This window comes from Melozone crissalis, unplaced genomic scaffold (genome assembly GCF_028551555.1).
Source record: "Melozone crissalis strain CALT ecotype California unplaced genomic scaffold, PUWL_Pcris_2 ptg000033l_1, whole genome shotgun sequence".
Taxonomy (NCBI): domain Eukaryota; kingdom Metazoa; phylum Chordata; class Aves; order Passeriformes; family Passerellidae; genus Melozone; species Melozone crissalis.
Genome location: NW_026535811.1, coordinates 7,727,713 through 7,748,571, shown reverse-complemented (window position 1 = coordinate 7,748,571; position 20,859 = coordinate 7,727,713). Strand labels below are relative to the sequence as shown.

The 20,859-nt window shown below is 38.8% G+C and overlaps 1 protein-coding gene across 1 annotated transcript in view; it reads right to left on the bottom strand.

Moving 5' to 3' along the window:
• Window positions 1–348: 348 nt before the first annotated feature.
• ATXN10 (ataxin 10) overlaps window positions 349–20,859 on the bottom strand; it is a 75,430-nt gene continuing 54,919 nt past the window's right edge. The window contains exons 10-11 of the mRNA XM_054281983.1: window positions 17,127–17,190; window positions 349–726 (exon numbers count right to left, since the gene is read on the bottom strand). Coding sequence (XP_054137958.1) covers window positions 539–726; window positions 17,127–17,190 — 252 coding nt within the window. The 3' untranslated portion in view covers window positions 349–538. The remainder of the gene's footprint in view (window positions 727–17,126; window positions 17,191–20,859) is intronic.

The following is a 20,859-nucleotide window of genomic DNA, read 5'->3' as shown; positions in this document are numbered from 1 at the left end:
AAGACAGTTTACTAATAATTTAAACAGACAAAAGCCATGTTGTGTTTAATTCACTAAATATTTAAGTACATCCAACATTCTCTTGATGCTTATACAAATATATTTAGGTCCCATATTGAAAATCGTTAACTTTGCTTGTTTAGCCCTGACTCAGCACAGATCTTTTACGTGGAGAAGGCAGCCTGCAAAGGAGCTCTTTCTTTGAAGAGTTTTTTAATGATAGTTATCTCCAGGTTCAGCAAAAGGAATTATGACAAGTTGATACTGCATGTGTGACATTCTTCTAGTGATGAAAAAGGAAGTGATGAAATTCCAACCAACCGACAAGAAGGACCTGATTCACTCAGGTACATAGAAAACACACAGGTGACCTTTTATTTACAGCAAAAGGAGGCAGAAACATCATCTGGCAGCTTTTCTGAGAACAAACACAACATTTTCAACAAACTGGGACTAAAACTGAAAAAAACCAGTTGCTGAGCAAGGGAAAATGTTTTGTAAGAGAAATACCCTTTCAGTCTATTGCTGACATTTTTGCTCAGGAGGGCTTTTTCCTGGTCGACTGCAGGATTAACTTGCCATCCCTCTGCTGTATCTCCAGGCCCATGCTCTGGAGGGCAGAGCTGTCGGCCAGCCCCTTGCGCTCCATCTGCGCGATCAGCGCCTGGTTCTGCTCGTTCTGCTCCGTCAGGTTCCGGATGGCAAACACGGCCCACTGGCTCACAACTGTGGGGCACAGTCAAGGAGCATTCATCTATTTATTTAAAGATGAAACACTGATTATTTTGATTTATTACTGCATTCACCTCCCCCTGCCCTCCCCCTTAAACTCAGTAGAAATCAAGGGTTTGAACAAGACATTTACAAGTGCTGACGCTGAACCTGCAAATACTTGCATATGAGGCAATTTAATTCTAAAAGAGGTTTGCCCTTAAACTTCACACAAATTTACTAGAGTTTATATTAAGTAAAAAAAAAAAAACCCAAGCAAACAAAAACCCTCAACCAAATTAACTGCAGGAATTAAAAACACATACTGTTTCAAACCAAATTACAGTCAATTGAAATGTTCCAATGATCTTCCTAGTGAGTTTAAATAAAAAGTAAGTCAGTTGTTTATGATCTGAACACTTCAACACTACACTTCCAGGCACAAACAAAATAAGCTGTACATCATGCACAGGAAAGATGACTATTATTTTCACAGCAAAAGTTGGAAGAGATGTAGAAAAAGACAACTTATCCAGGTTAATATCTGAAAATAGCTCAAATAATATCAGAGACACTTAAAATTCTTTGACTTCCAATATTACCTAAACTCAGTCCTTTATGCCTGGGTGCTTTCACACACTTGCCAGGAGACCAGACACTATGATCACTGGCAGGGAGCTCCTGCTGATGTTTAAATGGGCACAAGCTGCAACTCATTCACCTCCCAAGGTGGTCCCTTGAGGCCAGGATTGAGGCACATGTCAGGGATGTAGACAAAGGATTTAAATTCCCAGGATTATCAGCCAGGCATCTTCCAAGTGAACTACAGTGTTCCTTTTATGAAGTGTCAGAGATGTTGGTCCCAATTCTGCAGCTGGAAAGTTGTTATGATATAATCTTTCCCAAGTTACCCATACAGGAGCCAAGCCTTTCTGAATCCCATGAGTGGTTTGCCTGCAGGGCACCAATTATTTACTACATGTAGCTTCACATCCAGTAGAAGAATATGCATAATTTACTCATCTCCTTGACGTCTTTTGGGTTGGGGAGCATCTTAAGCACAGAGATAAATGTTCTTGTGGGCATTTGCCACAGGGTGACAGGAGGGGAAAACTCAGACAGAGGAGAACTTCAGACAAAACAACAGAAGAGAGGAACTGGACTTAAACAATCTTACACAACCTCAACAGAGAGAGAAGGGTTTAGATGAAAAGCAGCTTGGACATAACCATAAGGGAACAGCCCTGCATTGGCATGTGTCAGTGAAACAGCCTTTTTGTAGCAGTTCATATTAATTTTCAAATTCAAGAAGTCCAGAATTGAAAATAAAACATAATAAAGTGTCGACTACTATGGAGCTTTTTTTCTTTTTCTGATAGACCTGAACTTTGTCAGGAAGCATGCTGCACATCTTCTTTATCCAAAAAAATTCCAGTGTGAGGTAATGACAGAGAGAAATTAAGACCAAAACAAATTATGCACCTCATCAAAGCCTTGACAGGTGAACACAACAGAGAATATCAATATATTCTCTTCTGTCAGTGCATCACTACTAGAATTAAGTAAAAAGACAAGTGCCAATCTACATTTAAGTTACATAAACTTGGTATTTGCACTGAAGACTACATTTGACTATATAAATCAATAAGATGCTGAAGTAATAAAATCATATATGTGCAGACTCCATCATTAGTGCCAAGGTGAGAATAGATTTCACAGCAGCAAAGCAAGCAAGCCAATGAATGCAGACAAACCAAGGCTGACACTCACCAGGTCTTTTCCAGGTCTGATTTAGGGCATGAGTGCCAAAAAGTAACACCAAGTTCTCCCAGTGGACTGTGAAAAACATCCTACCACCCTCCCTGGCTCGGCTCCTGGATGAGCAGACTTCCCTTGTTGTGTTCCAAAAATACAGTTTCTGCATAAAAACAGTACTTGCATAAAAGCATATTTTCTATAATATTAACAGCAATTTTCAGAGACTGACAGTTCTCAGTCATACAAAGTGCCACACAGACAAAAAAAAAAAAAAGTACTCCCAAAACTTTTGTGCATATTAGCCTTGAGAAGGATCCTGCTACTATAGTCTTTATGTCCTTCAGCACAAACCCGCTGCTAAACCCCATGGCAAATGCTCTTTTCCTATTACCAGATCCATTCATGCTTACATAATATCTAAGACATCCCCATTATCTTATGAACTCTATCACCATTGTGGCATTTATCATTACTGACTACTGTAGCTGAAGCTGCAAAATGGTTTCAATAACATTTTCACTCCTTCAGAAACCCCTTTCTGTGTGCAGGTTTTCCATTGTGACCACAGCCATGAATATTCATCACCCCCTTGTTCGCAGGCTGGGGAAGGATGAGGCCTTTGGACAGCTGTGAGCAGAGCCTGGCAGACTGGAGTGTCTGTGGAGATTAAAGCGAGTCCCCAGCTAATACTCACATTTCCCTCTCGCTCCTCTCCAAAGACAGAGACACAGAGAGAAAATTAAACACATTCGAGAGTCTCTAATCCTACCTACACTTTCGGCACTTTATTGTAGGCTCAGCTTTAGAAAGGGAGCTTCTAAAGTTGCCATAGTTACTAAAAATATGAGTGTGAGCCTGTTTGTTGTGAAACTGCACCAAAGAGAAGCAACACAGCAAGCACAGCAGATCTGATTGCACAGTCTTGTCTAGAGTTTTCCAACTGGACATATTACACTCAAATAATATTATAGACAAGTGAAGATTATGATATTCTGTCACAGAGGACATACAAAAAGAAAACAATTCTTTTTTTTTGCAGAAGCCTCATCACTAGACTATCTGTGCTTAGGGACTGAAAACAAACATTTCTGTGCATTTACAGCAACACTTTTCCAAAATCTTTCAGCACTGTGTGCTTTGGAATTCCTGTGCTATTGTGACTAAATCAACTTGTCCTATTTCCATACCCAAGTAACATCTACATTCCACAATTTAAAATTTAAAATCGTTCTCTGGGTTGTAACTTTGACTGTCAGGGAGAGGGAAACACAAAGAGAAAGGAAGAAAGGTGGAGGAAACTGTCCCTTAAGGATGAAAAATATTACTATCTGGAAGCCATGAAAATCTGTGCCACTAAATCCCTTTGCAGTCTTGTCCCTGACTGCAAAGGGAACTTTTCACAATTCTCCCAGTTCTTTTCACTTGGATTCTGCTACAAGAGGTTGCTGGAGTCAATGCAAGAGCACAGGAACTGGGTTTGTAAACTTAATGGGGTGTGAAAATACAAGGATGTCCTGCCAGGAACCGCTAACCAATACTGCTGCAGAGGAGGACACACAGACCATTGCTCAGGGACAGGGTTCCACCTTCTCATTCTTAGCCCAATTAGAACTAAACATTACTGACAAGCCCACTGTAGCCACCAGGACCCAAAAGAATTGTCCATTTGTCCAAAGCAATTTGGATTCTATGGACAACAGAGCACAGAAAAAATTATTAATGAGGTTGGAAGCCGATGAGGTAGATAAAAGGCAATGCACAAGCAATCTTAGAAGTATGTAGCTTGAAAAAGGCAAGTTTTAGAAGTTAATTATTATCATTAATTAATACAGGATACTGAAGGGATGACAAGGAGAATGAAATACCTACATCTGTTTTCCTAAATCCCCTTCATAGTTACTAATACTGAAGGATCTCTAAATATAACATTCTTAGCGGAGAGTTTGATTTATGACATAGTCTAGGGACTTTTTTTTTTTTAAATTAGGCTGTTTCCCGCACTACAGTCAGTTTTCCATAACTAAATTATTACTTAGGAACTTTCTTCCTTACGAGTAATTAGGTCTTATGCAAAAAAGAGGGAATTCTTTGCCCAATCCCATTACCTCATTTAAATCAAATTTTTTATTATTTCAATAGCAACTACATTCTAATCAAATACAGGAAGAGATACAAGATATTAAGACAGCCAGCACTCACAGGTTGGAACCCTCATCAAATGGGCTGCTCATGTAATCCCTTTCTTAAAGCCACCAATTTTTCTAAGACATATTCTGGAAACAGGACTGTATGACTAAAAAACAGAGGTAATGAAAATACACTATTTGTATTGTACAATAATTATATTTCTTTCTGGCCTGCAACAAGTAATCCAATCATCACCAGAACCTCTGCAGACTGGAATGAAATACTGAAGCATCACTTCAGAGTCACTTCCACTTGCAGACCTGACTGGACTGTACTGAAAAGACATAAATCATTTTTCTTTCCAGACTTTCAGCCCTTTCAAGCACTTCTGTTCCACAGCACCTTGAAGATAATTCCTCCCACCATTAAAAGAGGTCTCTAGCCAACTACCACAGTTGTTTGTCACAGTTTGGAGCTGTGATGGACCACACATCAGGACCTTGGCCCCTCACCATCAGCCAAACCGCTTACAAAGCTCTACAAGTTTCTTCCTGTCTGGGGTTTTAGCATTTTAATGAAGTTCTAGAGGCTGCATAAGATCAGAACAATTCCTTTTAATTCCTCTATATTTTTATGTGACTTCTATCTGTGATTAAGACATGACCAAAAAAGTAATAACAGAAAATGTAATTAATTAAATGCTTTATCTCAATTTATTTACGTATTTTCAAAAAGCTAATTTATATTTTTAGAATTAATGCTATAGACTCTATTTATACTTGACTTGAATTACCAGCACCAGAAAACATCATGAATTCATCCTATACAAACTTTAAATATTTTGCCTAGAAGGTAGGAAAGAAAAAGCCTAGAATATTTCAGTTGCCTGCATTTTCATTTATTCCACAGCTGTTCTTATCACCTGTGATTGCAGTCACCACATTCTGGGTTCAAAAGCTAGAAATGGGCAGCACTGTATGAGCAGGGAATGTCCCTTCCTCCCCCCTCTGTGTGACTTTGCTCTTGCAGAGCTGATGTCCAGAAGCCTCCAAAATACAGAGGCACTGCTGGATGCTGCCAGAGGCATTTACTCCTGATCACACATTTCAGGGGTAAGATTTGCAGCACTGGGGAAGTGAAAGCAGATGTTTCTGCTACAGGCATCTCTCACCTGGCCCAAGGATCAGTCAGAGGGTTGGACCATCCAGTGCCAAACAAGGCTCCAGCTCCACCACAGCGTGGCAGCAAAGCCTCACTGGATACGGCATGAGGAGCCTGCAGCCCTTCCACCCCTCACCTGCTGCCCTCCCCAAAGGAAGCTGCTTCCACAAAATATTCCAGTAAAGACAGAAAGCCTATCCCCAAAAACCTGAACTGGGGTTTGCAGCCTGAATTGCAGAACATGGCTTTGACAGAGGTTTTAAACTTCACCATCTCAGAACAGACAAATGGGCAAAACCATTTGGTTTAAAGGCACTGAAACAGCTTCAATGCTAAGGCAATATTCTCTGTAATTCACAGCCTACAGACAACAGCACAAAATAATTGCACATTAGGTAATTTTTCCAGTTCTGTAGCCCTCACTATCCTCCCATGCCAGCAGTGGAAATTCCAGTTCCTCTTGCAAACATCTTCCTTCTGGCTACTTGCATTTATTTCACTCTCTGAGCAGTCTACCCAAAATCTGCAATGATGAATCCATTTCTTGAAGTGCGCCTTGTGGGACATAGGCTTCTTTAAAATGGGACTTACACCTTCTCTATAACCAGACACATTAAACATAACACAGACACATTAAAACTCATGCATGACCTTCAGTGACAATTCATCCATTTAAGTATCTATGGCCAACAATTATATTTTGAAGACCAGAATGGACTACTAAACCTCTTTTGCCCAACACTTCTGCATAAACACAGAAGACCAAAGGTCATTCCTCTTGAAATCAAGCCTGTTAATTCTGTTTTGTGCAAAAGATGCTTTTGGGCCTTTTCTCTGAAAAACTTTCAGTGTTGAACTGGAAGACTTCACTGTGTCCCTAAATAAACTTTCCTAGTGGGTAAATATCTCACTCGCTACAGCCTGTGATTTATTTCTGGCTTAGATTTGTTTAGAATTGTTTCCAAACACAGCTTTTCAGCATAGATTAAAATAAAAATTTCCCAGATTATAACTAGTATTTGGTGATTTTGCATGAACTAAAGAAAGAAACCAAGAGAGCCATTCCAAGTTCTGTGTAATTTTTGTGTCTCTTCCCTCAGTTTATGTTTTTCAGCATTTTTTTTTAAGGACAGGCATCAGATAAGTAATAAAATCTGCCAAAATTTGCTGTGTGGCTGATTACAGGTACAGCACAGTTTCCTGACCCTTTGGCTGTGAGTAGTTCAGAAAGAGAAAAACAACAGCTCACAATATCCAGCTGCTGTCTATCTAATAGATAATTATGAATATGCATGTATATGTAATATTTACTGTGCTCCCAGAAGCAGAGTCCAAGCTCTCCAGCCTTTCACATTTTCACACTTTTTCAGCACTGTCCAGTACTGACAGCCAGGGCAGATCATGAGGCTCATTTGAGTTCCAAGGCTTCCCCATTTTTAACTACATCCTCATGTCACTGATGTCCAGCCAAATGGCACCCTATATTCCTTAAATGAGGTTTACTAATTCAGAAATTCGAAATTTATTGGGACACTTCTTAACTAGAGTCATAAAGGAATTTTTCTCCCTAGATCATTGGTATTTCTGGGTTAACAGTTCTGAACAGTATCATGCACCCAGATTGATATTAGCTTTTAATGTCTGCCAAATAAGCATTTAATCTATATTCTATGTGTAGCCTTTCATGTTCTGTGGGACTGAAACCCAATACCAGGACATCTTAGCATACTATGAACTTGAACAAAAAATTTGGGTCCAGCACTTCAGAGCTACAAAAGCCATAGGACATGTTTAGCTCTGTCAGGCTATTTTTATTATAATGCCTTTTATGCCAAAACTTACAGAACTTTCAAAAAAAATTAAGCCATAACCTCCAGCTTGTTTTCCTTTTCCCTATACTCAGACTTGTAATACTAGCTTAAAACCAAGAATATGACACATCCATTTTTTGCTGCTTAGGCTGCCAATTTTTTTTAAAATTATGACTTACATTTTTAATAGAAACCCATAATTTATGAGCAACTACAAATCATCTGGTTTTAAAACAGAAAGAATCACACTCTTGATCGATCTCAAGCTAGTATTTAGAATATAGTACTCAGTTAGAATACTCAGTTCTTTCAATCCCTTCTTTTATAATAATTCCATTTTAAGATTCATAATTAAATCTACTAGCTATCTGAAAGAGGTACCAGAGCTAGTAGGTTGCTGTGTTAAAAAGCTTCAACTGCTGTTACCTTACTTAAAAATGCCTTACCTTATCTTCTCTTCCCAAGTACAGAAAAACAAATGCAACATTTCATTAAGTTGAAACTCATGCATCAAATTACTATTAAAACCTACCACAAACACTGAGATGTGGAGCAATGAAGGGGGGGTGGTAACTGTTCACAAACTGACCATCAGGCAGGCTGTAGTCCTTTTAAATTTCCTGGGGCATGGAAAGAAAAAGGCTCCACCTTTACACAGAAATACATTAATGTGCATTTATGTGCAGAAATAAATACCTTTTCTAAAATGCTTTAAAATGGCAATTACAGGAGTCAAATAAAACTTTCAGAAAATTGGCACTGCACTTAAAAAGCCAATCTAATTCATGCCTGAGATGTGGTTAAGCTAATTATAATTCAGCACTCTCAGACAGATGATGAGTTGAGCTGACACAATTTGGACTGAAGCTCTTCCTCTGTTTAGAAATACCAGAGATTCATCCATTTATATAGATCCAACAAGGATTTTATGCCACCTTATCTTTCAGCACAGTACATGTGTATTTTATTAATTCAGGGTCTCTGAGTAACTCATGTGGCATACCTTCCCTCCTGCTGCTTATGGCCATTTCAAATGTCACTTTATGACAAATAATCATAACACTGAAGGTAAATGAAACTCCAGTTCCATGGTCACAGACACCAAATGATGCCCCGTGTGCATCCAAAAATAACAACCATTAAATAAATGGGTGTTTTGAAAGATGCAGCTAAATTATAACCAGCTATTTGTTTAGCAAAATAGCCATTAGCCACAATCCTGTCTACAATTTCAGGGAATGGCTGCATCTCCTTGAGGAAATCTCCACACTCCAAAAGAAAGGAACAAATCCACAAGTGGAAAGGCCTGAAAATATATCTGAGTGAGGAAGGAAAGGTTTTAAAAACCATTAGCAAGTCTAAAGAACAGATTTTAAGCAAAGATCTGAGGAAGTGAGAGGAAACAATTTAAGGCTCAGGAAGAGGTTACACAGGAGAACACATTCACCAGCTGAAGATAAAACTGTTCTAATTACAGTGATGAAAAATGGGGCAACAGAAAAATGCCAGAATAAAAATATTATTTGAAGCATTGGCCAGATGACATCCAAATATTCTTTGGAGGTATGCACAAGAAAAAAATGCCAAGAAGACAGACTGAAATATGATAAGGTGGTTGTAGAAGGCATTCCATTCTCAACAATATTTCTGAACCACTCCTAGCTTTACTTAAAAAAACCAAAAATCTTTGGCTCTCAAATTTCCAGTGCTCCATCTCAGCCCAGAGGGGAATTTTTCAAAAGTAAGTGTACAGAAAAACCAAGGAAGCTGTTTGAGCTATAAAAGCAGTCAATTTTTTTTAGGTGCTCCTGATAACTAGAGACCTGTTTTTTTTCAAGAATTCAAGCCTGTCATGGATTTAAATCCACCAAGAGGATTAGTGAAGAGGACAAATATGACAATATTTGGTTTAGAAATAGACTTATTAACTTTAATTCCTTACATTTACATGCATGAGTTGGTGCCTACAGAGATTACTCCTCACAAGGGATTAGAAATATTAGAATGTAACATTTGAAAGAGCCTTCTAACATTCTGTATAGCTCTGTTTGATTTCCTTCAGCTTTCAGAGGGATCCTGTACATCACATGTATTTTAATAGTGATAGCTGGGTAGAAAGGAGATACTGAAGAATAGATTCATATTACATCTCACATATTCACAAACACAAATTTGTGTTAGTATTTCATAAACTCTCAAGGAAATTACTAACACCACTCCCCACCCCCAAACTCCGAAGTTCAATATTTTTCAACTATTTTAAGTATTTTCAGTATTTTAATCATCCTGGAGGTGCTCTAAAAATTGTATAATTTTAGGAATTACACAATCAGCAAACTGAAATATATCTTTAGAAATTGTAACTTTGTTAAATGATAAAACACAAAGTATGATCTGTGGTCATTTTTGGAAGACAAAAAAGGTTAATTCCTTTAATTTCTCAGAGTATCTATATCTGTACTGCACACTGCATTCTTCCTGTGGTCTCAAGTATTTTTCATTTGAGGAGAATGTTACATTTGACAGGAGAAAAGTTTTCCTGGGCAACAGTGTGGAAGACACAATTAGTAATGTAGAGCATCTCAGAAGAAAACTTAGCATTTTTGTTTTCATTTAAAAATAAACATTTTCTAGCAATAAATACTTGAGAATTACAGTCTTTGTGGCAGAATTTAGATCTACCAAATATGCTTAATGTGGTAGGTTTTTCCCTTGGTTCTCCAAATTTAACTGAGTTTTGCCTGCAGAGTTTGCAGTATCCAGAAAAGATAAACAATGAGTTAAGACATGGAAGCTATGTTATCCCAACTCTTGGGATGTGCAGCCAATGTTTAGTGGGATTTAAAACAAGGTTTAAATGTGCCCTTTCCAACAGGAGCAGCACTCAGCTCCTCCCCCTTTGGAGCTTTTTAATAATCCCACTCAGGTCACTTTAGGCAATATACTGAAAAATCTACTTGGAATAGAGATCTCTCTGGTCAATTAATGCTGATGTAAGAAAAGACTGGATAACCTGGTAATGTTTCTTTCAAGAGTGTAAAAAATAGCCTTGATAGAGAGTGACAGCAGTAGGCACTGCTAGGCAGGTGACCTTCCCAAGTACAACCACACATGGTGTTTGGAAATAGCTGCTTGGCTGAAGCTATTGGGAATCACTTCAGAAACCAGCCTGCTAAAGCCCCACCCTGAAACAACATTGAGGGATTCCCTCCTAAACCCTACAGGCCCCTGGTCTCCCTGAGCCACTGACAAAATACAGCTACAAAGAATTCACAGCAGCTTGCAGAACAGGGCAGGATTTCATCTACTGAATAAGGTGAAAGAAATAAGCCCTTCTCAGGCTGCTCTTGCTCAATGAATAACCACACTTGTACCTGTCCCAGCTTCTGGTCTGACCAGTTCTTCTCTGCACCTTAAAATTACACTGAGACAGAGCTCAGGTTTGTGCATATGTCACCAGGCAGGAATCCTCCACTCTCTCCACTCTTTAAAAACAATTCCACTCTCTTTAAAAACAATTCTCAGCACACAGGAATTGAATTGGTCTGAACCGGAGTGTGGTAATACAGTGACTTCTTGGTTTCCTAGTTCTACCTATGGTGGAATCACAGAATAGAATCACAGGGACCTTAAAGCTCACTGAGTTCCAAACCAGCTCCACTTTTAGTTCCAAACTCATCTAATTCCATGGGCAGGGACACCTTCCACTATCCCAGGTTGCTGCAAGCCTTGTACAACCTCGGCTTGGGCACTTCCAGGGATGGGGCAGCCACAGCTTCTCTGGGCAGCCTGTGCCAGTGAGAAGAGGTAGAGCTGGCTTCCACTCAGCTGTTATTTTATTTTGCCTTTGGCTCTATCAATGAAGGGTTCAGGCCAACCAATTTATGTTCTTAACCCATCCTGACAAGTCCCATTCTTCCACCGCTGACGTCAAACACTGCTTGTTAACCCACAGTGACACACTGACTACTGGCTGGTAAAAAGTAAGATGATTGCAGCACTCTCTGTCATCCCTGGATGACACAGAGCAACCAACAATAATGCAAAAATTGATTGTCCTCTACCAAAGAATGCACTCTCCCTTTACCTAAGTAGCCTTCAATTGTGCAGCAAAGCAAGTGTCACTGTGAGGAGGAAAATGGTAATTCCATTTCCTGGGTTGGGAGGGCCACGTTCTTTCCAAGTGGACAAAACCTGACTGGGCATGAGGAGACCATTACAGTTCTCACTAGCAGGTCCTTTACAGTGATCATATAATAATATGATTTTATGTATGCTTATAAAAATACAGAATCAAATAGGTCACATCAAACTTCTTAATAATGCACAGTCAGTGCCTGAAATAAGCTTTCCAAAGAAAGGCAACCATTGCTGAAGTGACATTGTGCTGTATTTTCTCAGCAACACACATGGGATATCACATGCATGAAAACACTCAGCTCTGTGATGGTTCACTCCAAAAAGTCAACTCACTCTCCTATTTTTGCTTTCTACTGGCTCCCATTCAGTGGTGAGGCTGTTTTACAGCATGTGGCCTGCTTAAGGTTGCACTCTGTAACTTAGATAAAAATGTCTGTCAGCTCCCCAAAAGTCCTTGCTGGCATCTTGCAAAAACAAACTGCCATTGTTGTAGACCATAGCCACTTGATTTCCTCCAGCTTTAGCCAGTTTCATGAACCACAATTATACTTGCTGCTGCCATGAAGTCAAAAGTATTTTCGATCTACCTCTCAGATGACTGAATATAATAGAAGCAGTTTTGGAAGGAGTATCTGGAAATTAACTTACTCTTTCTACATTTTCATCCATTATTCATACTTAGGGATCTGTGCATGGAAATTCATATCAACCTTTTCCTTCCCATATCAAGCTTTTCCTTTCAGAAATGAGGAAAATTTTTACTCCTATATAACACATATATAACATACATATGTATATATATACACACATATATATATATAAATATATATCCTCATAGGATACATTTTCTTCCTGTACAACTGATTTCTTGGCTAACAGAAAACTGTGTTAATTAACAGTTTATATAAAATAGATACTTACATAAAGTCATTCTGATTAAATCCAGACATTCACAAAATCAATTTATTGAGACACCTATAAGAATCTCAAAAGGGTAATACTGGCAAGCAGCCTGAAAAAACAAGACTATTCCATCTTCAAAACTGCAGTTCACTTCTGACTTTCAAGTTTTACCACTAACTAACAGCTATTATATTGCAGTACTCTGGATAATATTTTTCCCCCCAAAATAGAAATAAATATTTCTATGGACAGACACTGAAAAGCAAAAAAAGGCACATCTGTGTGTGTTACTCATAAGCACAAATGTTAGGAAGCAGTGAAAAACCAAGCAGCTTAGTTAAGGTAAACTGCAAAGTCTTCAATAACAAACAGGTCAGTTTGTTTAAAGCCTCTCATAAGCACCTTTTTTTTGAGTGATTGGGGTCAAAAGTATTTTGATCAGAACAGGCTGACCTCCCTGCTCATGTTTACCTTAAGGAAATGGAACCTGTGAAAGGGCAGAAATGAAGCTGGAAGGAGCAGGAAGAGCTTAGGATGAGGTAAAAGCAAGAACAAAAGGAAAGGCTCTTGTCTGATGATAGAGCCAGTCAGAGATGAGGAAGATGATGATTCGGAGAGCAAAATAGGAGAGATTTGAATTTAGAACACCTTTTCAACACAAGTAACCTGAAAAGCAGGATTTGGAGTAAATTTTTTACTGGTATTACCCAGATAGGCATCTCCAACCCACTCTGCTATCCTTTAGCAGGTTGAATTTATTTTTTTTTAAGCACAGGTTACAAAGGTAAAGCACGATGTTCCCACTTTTCAGAAGCAGAACAAAAAACTGAATTTTCAAAAATAAAGATTAGCTCATACAGGAATCTTTCCTTAATCTAAAGGCAAATAACTCTGCTTGCATTTTGAAACACCCTGTTTTCCTTTGAAACAGAAGCAGAGTTATGACTAGGACACAGCCAACCCATGGAAGATTTACCAGGTATAGAAAAAGTGGCATGAAACCTTTTTGAAGTTTAACTCTTAATGAACTGCATCTCCCCAGTCTCACTCTGTTCACCCTTTGTCCTGTGCTGAGAGCCACAGAAAATCTGGCATCCTTCAGCATCTCTCTGTTGCATTTCATGCACAGTTGTAGTAGCTGGAAAATTAAAACACCAATTCAAATAATTGCAGAGGTACAGTAAATTTGTTTTTAACTGTCCATAATAATCTTCTTGTCTGTAACTATGACAGTGGTGGTTTGTTTGTTTTTACTCATGAAATACCCTGGAGGAAAAAACCTGTTTGCTAGTGTAAGTGTAGAAGTTACAGGTCTTGAGATACAATCAGATAATATAACAGTTCTCCCAAACTCAGACTGAAAGATGAATTTAAACAATTAATTACAGCAATGCAAACATGTCAGTTGAACTTTGTAAGCTACAAACTCCCTGGTACTTCTATGCACATTAAAGAACTGTTCAGGATCTCAAAGAAAGCAATTTTAAGGTAATGACAGGTTTACAAAGGAATTTAATTTAGGATAAGAGAAGACCCATTTCCTCTTTCAGTATACTTCCATATGCTACAAATAAAAAGATTTATCAAAGAATTTTCCCTCTCAAATGTAATAAAGAGCTCCTTTAACATCTACCATGGCAGTCCAGCATCCCCCGATAAATTGCACACTTTAGGGAAATTATTTTTTTCCATCCAGAAAAATATCCTACTGCTTTTACCACAAAAGTTACATTTTTTGGTGAGAAATCTTGTATGTGTAATTTGAAGGCAGAACTTTTCTAGTAAAATGAAGAAAACATAACAACATCTTTACTGTAGAGCTTGGGTGACTCCAAAGCAAATTCAACTAAAATGTGCATCTACCAAGACTTAGTAAGAAATCTAAGAAATTACTATATCAAAAGATTCTGGGTGAAACTTTCTCCAGTCACCTTTATCCAAGGAAAAATCCAAGTTACACAGCCTGAAACCACAAAAAATAGGCACTAGGAATAAGAATGTAAAATAAACTTTCTGGACATGACTTCCTGAAGGAGCCATGTGTGAAGAACTATGCTGAGCTCTTTCCTGCAGCTTTCCACCCCTCCTTGGAAAACTGCAGATGAGCCCCTGTGGTTCCTTCCAGCCTTACCCATTCAGTGATTCTGGGATTTGTGCCAGGCAGGACTGGAGCACACAGAGAGTGCAAAGAAACTGTCAAATCTCTTCAGAGAAACATTATGCAATGGATTCAGGCATCAGGTGTCCAGAAGCAGCAGAACATACTGCAAAGCAGATGAAAGTAGAGACAGATCTGAACTGCAAACTTGTCCTCTGCTTCCCTGTGTGTGACCTGCTGGGAAGGCAGCAGATGAGGAATGTCAGAGGCAGGGGAGAAGCAGAGGAGCATTAACTTCATGCAGGACAAGAGCATCTGGAACAGCAAGAGGTCAAAACAATAACCAGAGCCATAGTCAGTGATGGCTTAACAGGCTGACCTGGAACAGAGGCTAGATAAAGGAATAAAGCAGATATTTATTAGAAGGCCTTCAAAGGCCTTCATCTTGGGCAGTACAAGAGCCTGGTCATGGCTCTGCCCAAGATGGATGAGCAGTCACGAGTTCTCACACTTTTCTAAGTTTTGATCCATTTACATATTGGGGTCAATTGTCCAACTGCAGCTTCAGGTAATGAAGTCCCATCCTCCCAGACTGTTCTCCTCAATTTGCCATTCTTTACACTTCTTGACTCTAAAGCTGTAATTATTTTCCTTGGTTCTCAGGCTGGAAAGGATTGTTTTGTCTGACTACCCTGTGAAGAGAACTTGCTAACACTATATAAAGTTCAGAGTCACACACTAAGGCAGTACAAATCTAAAAATTATGATGCTAAAACTTTAGGCATCACCAGGAGCTGCAATCCAGAAGCTGATGCACAAACTCTGTCACAGCAGGCCAGTCCTCCCTGTGCCCATGTGCTACTCACTTTTCCATATCCCCCAATGCTGTATGCTATGGATCACTGGTGAAAGATCACATTAAGAGGTGTTATTATGTTTTTAAAAACCAAGCAAACAAAGTTTTATCCTCTAGTAAGTTTATGGTATAGCCATAAAATGTCAGCCTGTATCAAAAGGTGCAAGAAGTTCCACTTCACTCAAAACACAGTAAAGACTCTCGTGGTATTTTATTTTCCTTTCATTAGAGACCATAAACTACAAGTCTACCCTTTAAGAGTCTCCAACTTGATTCTTTTCTACTACAGCTAAAATGAAGGATTAATCCTAGAAGTGGCTGCACAGCTGTGCTTTCCAGCAAAGAAGAGTCACCTGGGACAAAAACTCCTTATTGGGTTTAATCAGGGCTGCTTTTCCACGTAGGGAAAGGTAAATTTCCCTGCCCATCCCACCACATCCTGCAGTGCCCATTACCAGATATGGGCCATGGAAATACAATTCTGCCACTCAGTGCACTGTCACATCCCAAACTGCAGGAATGCTGAAGATGTAAAACTTGTGGATATAAAGCATCAAACTGAATAACTCAGAGGATACTTACCACCCATTGTTCCTCCACCCAGTTTGTTAACATAATTGTGCTATCATCTACATTATTTCATCCCTTTAGGATTCATTTATATGTACATGATGTGCTGCAGGACACAACTGGGAGAATATGAAACATTTTCACTACTCCTTTTGTTAAAAAGAATGTGCTTTTTCTTACATGATCATTTGAAAACCTATTTCATGTGTTCAGTATAAAAAAGCTGACATGACTCTGTACAGGAAAGACATTTGATTTCCAGATGCAATTATCAGAAACTTACAAAGAGCAAATGATTAGATGACACAAAATCACAGCTCAGTCACTGAACACACTTGTATTACTTGAAGAGATGGATAACTCTGCTTAAGAACTACTTATCTTCAATATAAGATTACTTCCCTATAATAGCAATCTATTTTTGAAAGTTTCAGCTATCAAATTCCTGGAAAAAAATCTCTAATATGAAGCACAATGGCATTTACATTAAAATCTCCCCAACATTTCAGTAATTTGCATAATTTATTTTCTCAACTATACAGATTTTCATAACATTACAGCTTCCTAGCCTTGTCTTTGTGCTTAGAATAAGCTCCCCAATCTGATTTAACAAGTGTAGAGAATTGATGAGGTACTTATTTCAGTTTCCTGAACAGATTTCAGTGGAAGCAAAAGCTCTAAAATCTGATACAATGACCAGAGTCTGAATTCAGATTTCTGACACAGCTCCTTGAATAGGCACCTGCAAACCAGTAATATTTATTATTTTAGGAAACAGAATATAACCACAGTTAACTTACTTAGAATCCAGTTCATGGAAGCCTATTTGTGCCCTTGTTCACTTCTGAACCATTTAAATATAACCTAGAGGCTCATGAGGCCAGTTCCACTTAGACACTCTGTGAAAGCAATGCTGGCACAAATCCATGAAACCCCCACACCTTTTCTTGTGAGTCATATTCAATAAACAGAATTATTTTGTAAAGGATACAAGGATTGTTGTCATCAATGCTGCAATTGTCCAGAATCAAGGAAATGCCATCCAAATCATACACCTAAAAAACCCCAAAAGTTTAATTTAATAGACATCTCAACAATACTAACAATGTTTCATGCAAGAAATATATAAAAATGTAACAGGGATGCTTGTCTCATCAAAAATATTAAACAGGTTAACATGAATTGCAGAGTAAACCTGGTGTTTTCAGCATGGGTATCACAAAACAGTAACACAAGTGGGCACTAATTTCATATTCTCCCTTCATTTAGCAAGTGTTTGACTGAGGCATTTTCTGTTTCTCTGAGCCAGATAAGCTATCACTTAAAGCTCCTGCTTGTTTCCAGAAGGAAGAGCCATCAAAAACAAGAAATAGAAAAAAAAAGAAGTTGAAAAATACACTTACACACATACACACACATAAGTTTGTATGATACCATATCTGCTGTACCTTCAGTAGCAATGTGTTACTTGTACATACACAGCACAAATTCTTTATATCAATTAAGAGCCATGGATGTTTTTCCTTTGAGAAAATGTTCCTTATGTTACTGGCAAATGAGCAAAGGTGAGATCTGGTGCCTTTAGTTCCTTGTGCATACACAGACATGGGAGTTCATGAATTGCACTGCTACATTTGTGTGTGTGCATGAGATAACAACATAAAATCCTAACAGACTCATAAACATACACTTCACCAAGTACTTGAGACAAGCTGGTCTTAATAATAAACATGGAGCATTATTATCTTATGAAAATATGTTTCACAAGAAATTACATTTATGTAGACTCCTAAAGTACACTGCAACATCACACATGCATATTTATAGCTTCACATGTCCCTTCCAACCTCAAGCATTCTGTGACAGCCAAGCTATACTTGTCCAAATCTTAAGTTCTTTAATTTCTTAAAATTTCATTTCAAACCAACAACTGCCAGCTCAAGGAATTTAACGTAATGCCAATTTAGGCTGTGGCTTGATGATGGTTTTCTGTCTTCCATCTTTTCTGCCCCAAATAAAATGCATTTTTATTTACCAAGGAAAACAATAAATCTCAAAATTTACACTGCAGGATCCTCAGCTTTCTGCAACACAAGTTTTGTGATAAGAGAGGCAAGTTGAGCAGCTTTAGATGGGAAATCCCAAACAGCCTATGGATCAATAAACTGAATTCAGTGACAAAGGTGAGCACATACCACTTTTAAATTCCTTTCCAGATAATGTTATTGCAGAGTGTCAAGCTACATGAGAAAGCAGCAGTGACAGACAAACACACAGGCAATGCTTACAGGCATAAGAAGCACTGCTAGGTTTTAAAACCCACCTTGCACATCTGTGCTAACATGCCTAACTTTACCTACATGAAACACAGTTAATAATACAAGTTTAAAAATATCCATTCCTTCCACTAAATGTTTGTGTTTTCTCCAAAGGCACCATGCACAGTATCACACTTCAAAGCCTGAACAAGCAGTGACCTTTAAGCAACACAGCACTTGCACATGCCTGGGAAATGCTGGTTCTTTGATGTGCAGGCTGCAGCCAAACTCTGATGTGCCTGCAATGCTACCTCCTATTTCCCACCAGTAGAAAATAATTGGGATAAAGTGCTGTCAACAGAAACAGACCATGCAATAATATGCTCCAGGTTGATTCAAATGAGATGTCTACTTAACAGAGTAAGCATTTTGCAAAGTACAATTCTAATTAGGATCCATCAACATTTCTAAAAGTTACTGCAAGAATATGACAAGATTCCTTCAAAGTTATGTGGGAACAGCAGCAGCAAACAGCAGCCTCAGTGATACCTCCATGGAAAAACAAGTTGTTAACTACCACTGCATTGCACCTCTCCCCTTGGAGTTTCTTTAACATCATACAATTCAACTGTACACACAATTTGCAGGAGGTTAGGCACAGCTTTTGTCACCACAATGCCAGCTTTGGAATGTCACCTATGGCTTAATACACAGGGAAATTGAACAAGAAGAAAAATCCTACAATGCACCTACCCAAGACAAACCTATATACTCCAAGTGACTCATGAGATGAAGAAGTCAAATCCTGAGCTGTTCCTGAACCTCCAGTGGTCCACTGAAAAAACACATTTTATGGCAACCAACAATTTGTGCTCTGTAATGTGTTCAGCAAGTGCTATGCACACAGCAGAGCCACCTGTGCAAAAGAGTGCCACAGGCAGTCAGGGGGAAGAATCACTGTCCAACCCAGTGTCTCACTTGCACTGCTGAAAGTCTCTCAAATCCTGCTGCTCTCATTTCCTTTCCTCCCAAACCAGCACATTTTGCAAACATTGAGAAATCGTCTTACACCTCAACCTCTTACACACAGACCCACTGGAACTGCACTGCCCAATAGAAAGTGCTCTGGGAATTCCAACTAATTACTGGTGTCAGAGTTTTTGCTTTGAAGAGAATTGTCTGTGAAATGCTCAATGTAAGCAAGCAAGTAGAGGTTTTGCAGTGATCCTCTGCAGGGCTTGGGGAAGGAGTTAATACTGCACAAAACTCTAATCTTATTTTAATTATGGTGTGACAGTCACACTAGAATGCTGAATTATGCCAAAGAAAAGGATTCCAGTGAAATATACACTTGGGATTTGTTGCCAGTCTTTGGCCAACACTGAAGATTTTTAAGCTTTACTCCTGATAGTACCACAGGAGACCAGATAATGACTTATGTAGTGAGAAATACATCCTTCAGACCCTCACACCAAACAGGCTGACTAACAAGAGTCAATTTTTCTCCAAGATTTCCTCAACAAATGGTTAATGAGTGCTTAGACATCTGGGCAGGATCCAGCATTCAATGTGAATAACGTAAGAGCTCAGTAAGAGTAGGAACACAGCAGCTGTTAGGTTCTCTGCATCTATGATGATGCTGAAAAACATTACTTCATTTATTTCATTTCTGAGTCTTGGTTTTGGGCTTTTTGTTTGTTTTTCCAAGGTCCACTTCGACCAAGGCAACATCTGCAGAACACTCTTTCACCTCTACACCACCTAGGGAAGCATGTACTTAACATTTTAATGTCTGAAACTCACAAACAGGGCAACAAAATCTGTTGCTCCTGCTATGTTAATTTCAAAGATATTAGCTCTCTTTCAACATTATTTCCCAGAGAGACATGAGGTTTATTTCAACTCTCTCAAAAGTGGAGAGCCTTGCCTCTTTCTTGGAGGTAAAAAAAAAAGTAAAATAAAATAAATCTTAGAATCTGAATGTGGGATATATTTGCGATGCCCTAAACCTTTCCTCAGAGAACTAGTTTAGAAAAAGAGGGTTTTGGCCTTATGGAAGAGGAAGGGAAGATGAAGGTTCCAAGCACACCATCAGGCCTGAGCCAAAATAAGCAGATGCAGAGTGCCCAGCTGAGAGGAGAGGGTAACAGGCTAACTCAGCTGCTGAATCATTGTTTCAACTAGTCTTTCCAAGAGCAAAACACAGGAGTTTCCAGCCATTGAGTTGATAATACAAACACTGGAGAATTCAGAATAGGTTCCCACAAGAGACAGTAACACTCAGCTGGAACATTTGCTTTTTAAACAATGCAGCTTTTCCTGTACAATTCCTAAACCAGAAGCCACAACAGATGGATGCTGCCATGAGAAGCAGGCTGTTTGCTCTGGTATGGTTTAGATCTGTGACTTGACATGGATAAAGTGAGGTCCAACACAGACTCATTTTGCTTGAAACACACACTACTT